The following is a 3,000-nucleotide window of genomic DNA, read 5'->3' on the forward strand; positions in this document are numbered from 1 at the left end:
ATGCAGCCATTCCTGCTCCTGTTGGCCTTTCTTCTGCCCCCTGGGACTGGGACAGGTAAGTGACTATCCCTGTTCCAGAGGCCTGAACCCATCTATAAGACACCCTGCACCCATGAGCACTGGTCAGGCATTTTCATCAATCTGAACCCAGCTCCCATTCCACACCCAGACTTATAAATATGAAGCTAGATAGAGACTCAGCAAAGATCAAAAAACGGTGTTCCCTAAAAGTTTTAGTAGGTGTTATCCTCTCCCTAGACCTCTTCTTTATGACCTGGGGTGTGGGTTGTTCTTAGAAAGGCATTTGATGGGGAATGTGAAGCTAAAAAAGATAAGTAATTATTATCCTACACTCCAACCCAGGAAAGGGAATCTCAAGACACCAAGTTGCAGTCATGGGAGTTGTCACTGGACTCAGTTTAAGAACCATTTAAATTATTCAGTGCCCCAACCCAATCACCCTTGCCCAGGAGAGAAGGCCATGGTGAAACTGATCTCAGAGGTGGCAAGACGACTGTGTCCATAGCTCTCCCATTACCTTGGCTCCACATAGGCTTTGCAATCCATTTTTAGTTGGTTTCTCCACTTCCCTCTGCCTTTCCAGGTCCTTGGCCACTCCACTGACCTGGTGGTAACCCCCTCTAACATCCCTGATGTCCTGAATTCCACCAGCATTACTCCCACCAAACCTCAACCAAAGGCCAATTGGAGACTATTCATTTATGCAGCCAAAAAACACTTATTGAGAACCTAGAATGTCTTAGACCCTTGGACATGAGAATTTTAGAAAATCCAACTCCAGAAGCTCATGGGTAGATCATTAGAAAATGGCACCAATCAGGAAGATAGGAAAGGCTCAGAGGGATCAGAAAGACTCAGAAGGAGGAACCAGGGAAGTCCTGTCCAGGATCCTCTGGGAATCTCCCATTGTGAAAATAGATCTTTCTTCCTCCATATATGTTTCTAAAGTAGGATGCAGAAGTCAGGCACTGTCCCTTCTTTCTCAGAGGAGGTTGTGAGACTTGAAGTTCAGAAAAGCTTACTCTGCCTACAAGGAGTGCTGCCTGCAGAGCTCAGGAGGACCCTCCCTCACTGTCTGCAGCACACAAAAGACTTTATCCTCAATCACTGTCTTTCTAAGCCTTCTCCCCTGACCACAGCCATCCCCAGCTACTTTATCTTCCAGCCTTTCCCTTCAGAGGAGATCATCGGGGGCCACAAGGCCAAGCCCCACTCCCGCCCCTACATGGCCTTTGTTCAGTTTCTGGATAAGAAGAGTAAGAAGAGGTGTGGCGGCATCCTAGTGAGGAAGGACTTTGTGATGACAGCTGCTGGGGAAGGTGAGGAGCAGCACCAGCTCACCTCCTGAGCCCCCTACAGGGACCCTTGCTCTCTCCCGGTGACTGCAGCTCGGGAGAGCTTCCAGAGTTCCTGGTAACACAAGTCCATGAAAGCTCATCGGAGCAGCCACCTGGAAATAGGACTAGGATGACGAAAGGATGAGAAATAGGACAGGCTCAGAGGGTCAGAGGTCAAAGCAAGTGGCATGGTTTCATACACTGGTCAAATAAAGCAGTGCTGAAGGTTGAATGCATGCATTAAGGGTCAAAATGCAAACTTGAGCAATTTTGTATTTCTTGAAGGCAAGAGAGAGCCCCCAGAAGCCCTACTCTTCATGTCTTTGTGAAGCACAGGGCACAGTCACTCCGCCCTGGAGCCCTTTTGTCCCCTCAACTTCCCCTCAGCTGCAGCCCTGCCCTGCCCCAGCTGTCACCTGCTCTTACTGCTCCTGGGCTGTATCCCCTATGACTCTACCCCCATCCTCACTCTGCTCTCTGTGCAGCTCCATAAATGTCACCTTGGGGGCCCATAATATCAAGGAACAGGAGAGGACCCAGCAGTTCATCCCTGTGAGAAGAGCTATCCCCCACCCAGCCTATAATCCTGAGAACTTCTCCAGCGACATCATGCTACTGCAAGTGAGGCACACTCCTGTCACTCTTGCTCTTCTTGGTCCAGTTGGTTCCACTCCCACTATGATCCCAGCCCTTCCCTCATTTCCATCCTGGCCTCTTGAACTGTTCCTGTGCCTCAGAAGAGATGGAAGATGGTGCAGCCCCATCACTGTGTTGGGGTCCTGAAGGCCATTGCCTGACCTGGACTTTCTTGCTTGTTTCCCACCAGCTGGAGAGAAAAGCCAAGCAGACCTCAGCTGTGCAGCCCCTCAGGCTACCCAGCAGCAAGGCCCAGGTGAAACCAGGGCAGGTGTGCAGCGTGGCTGGCTGGGGCCATGTCTCAATGGGCACTTTAGCAACCACACTGCAGGAAGTGTTGCTGACAGTGCAGAAGGACCAGGAATGTGAATATGTCTTCCATGACTATTACAGCAGAGCCACCGAGATTTGTGTGGGGGATCCGAAGAAGACAAAGACCGGTTTCAAGGTTGGGTTTCCAGCCTCTACCCAGAAGGACCACAGGGAGAGAGGAATTTGAGGGAGTTCTGGGGGATGGCAGTGGCCAGATCCTCATGCTCTCAGCCCAGTGCTTGGGTAGCCTGTTTCCCCCAGGAATCCAGTCTTTAGTCCACTCCTAAAGACTAGGTGGATTGGGGTGGTTGGAGGAGAAGGATCTATCATCCCACAGTCACTTATCACCAGAGTGACTGTGAGAATCGCAGAGAAAGGCTTGGTCTGGGGAGAGCCAGAAAGCACAGCCAGGGCCATGCTGGAGACCCAGGACTGAGGGTGCCTGGCAGTGATGTCACACACAACCCCTAAGAGAGATCACCCATCCCAGGAAAGGCCAGTTCAGTCTTTCCTCTCTCTGTTCACAGGGGGACTCCGGGGGGGCCCTCGTGTGTAAGAACGTGGTCCAAGGCATTTTCTCCTATGGGAAAAACAATGGGACACCTCCAGGAGTCTACATCAAGGTCTCACACTTCCTGCCCTGGATAAAGAGAACAATGAAGTGCCTCTAACAGCAGGCATGAGACTAACCTTC

General features: G+C 51.0%; 1 protein-coding gene across 1 annotated transcript; it reads left to right on the forward strand.

Annotated features, from left to right (window-relative positions):
* LOC105727967 (granzyme H) lies at nucleotides 1-3,000 on the forward strand. The gene is given in 6 exon segments (XM_012468181.3): nucleotides 1-55; nucleotides 1,200-1,325; nucleotides 1,328-1,340; nucleotides 1,844-1,979; nucleotides 2,185-2,442; nucleotides 2,834-3,000. Coding segments are annotated over 6 exon segments (732 nt in total). The 3' UTR covers nucleotides 2,978-3,000.

Source organism: Aotus nancymaae, unplaced genomic scaffold (assembly GCF_030222135.1).
Source record: "Aotus nancymaae isolate 86718 unplaced genomic scaffold, 86718_ANA_hifiasm-v0.15.2.pri h1tg000011l, whole genome shotgun sequence".
In the NCBI taxonomy this organism is placed as follows: Eukaryota; Metazoa; Chordata; class Mammalia; order Primates; family Aotidae; genus Aotus; species Aotus nancymaae.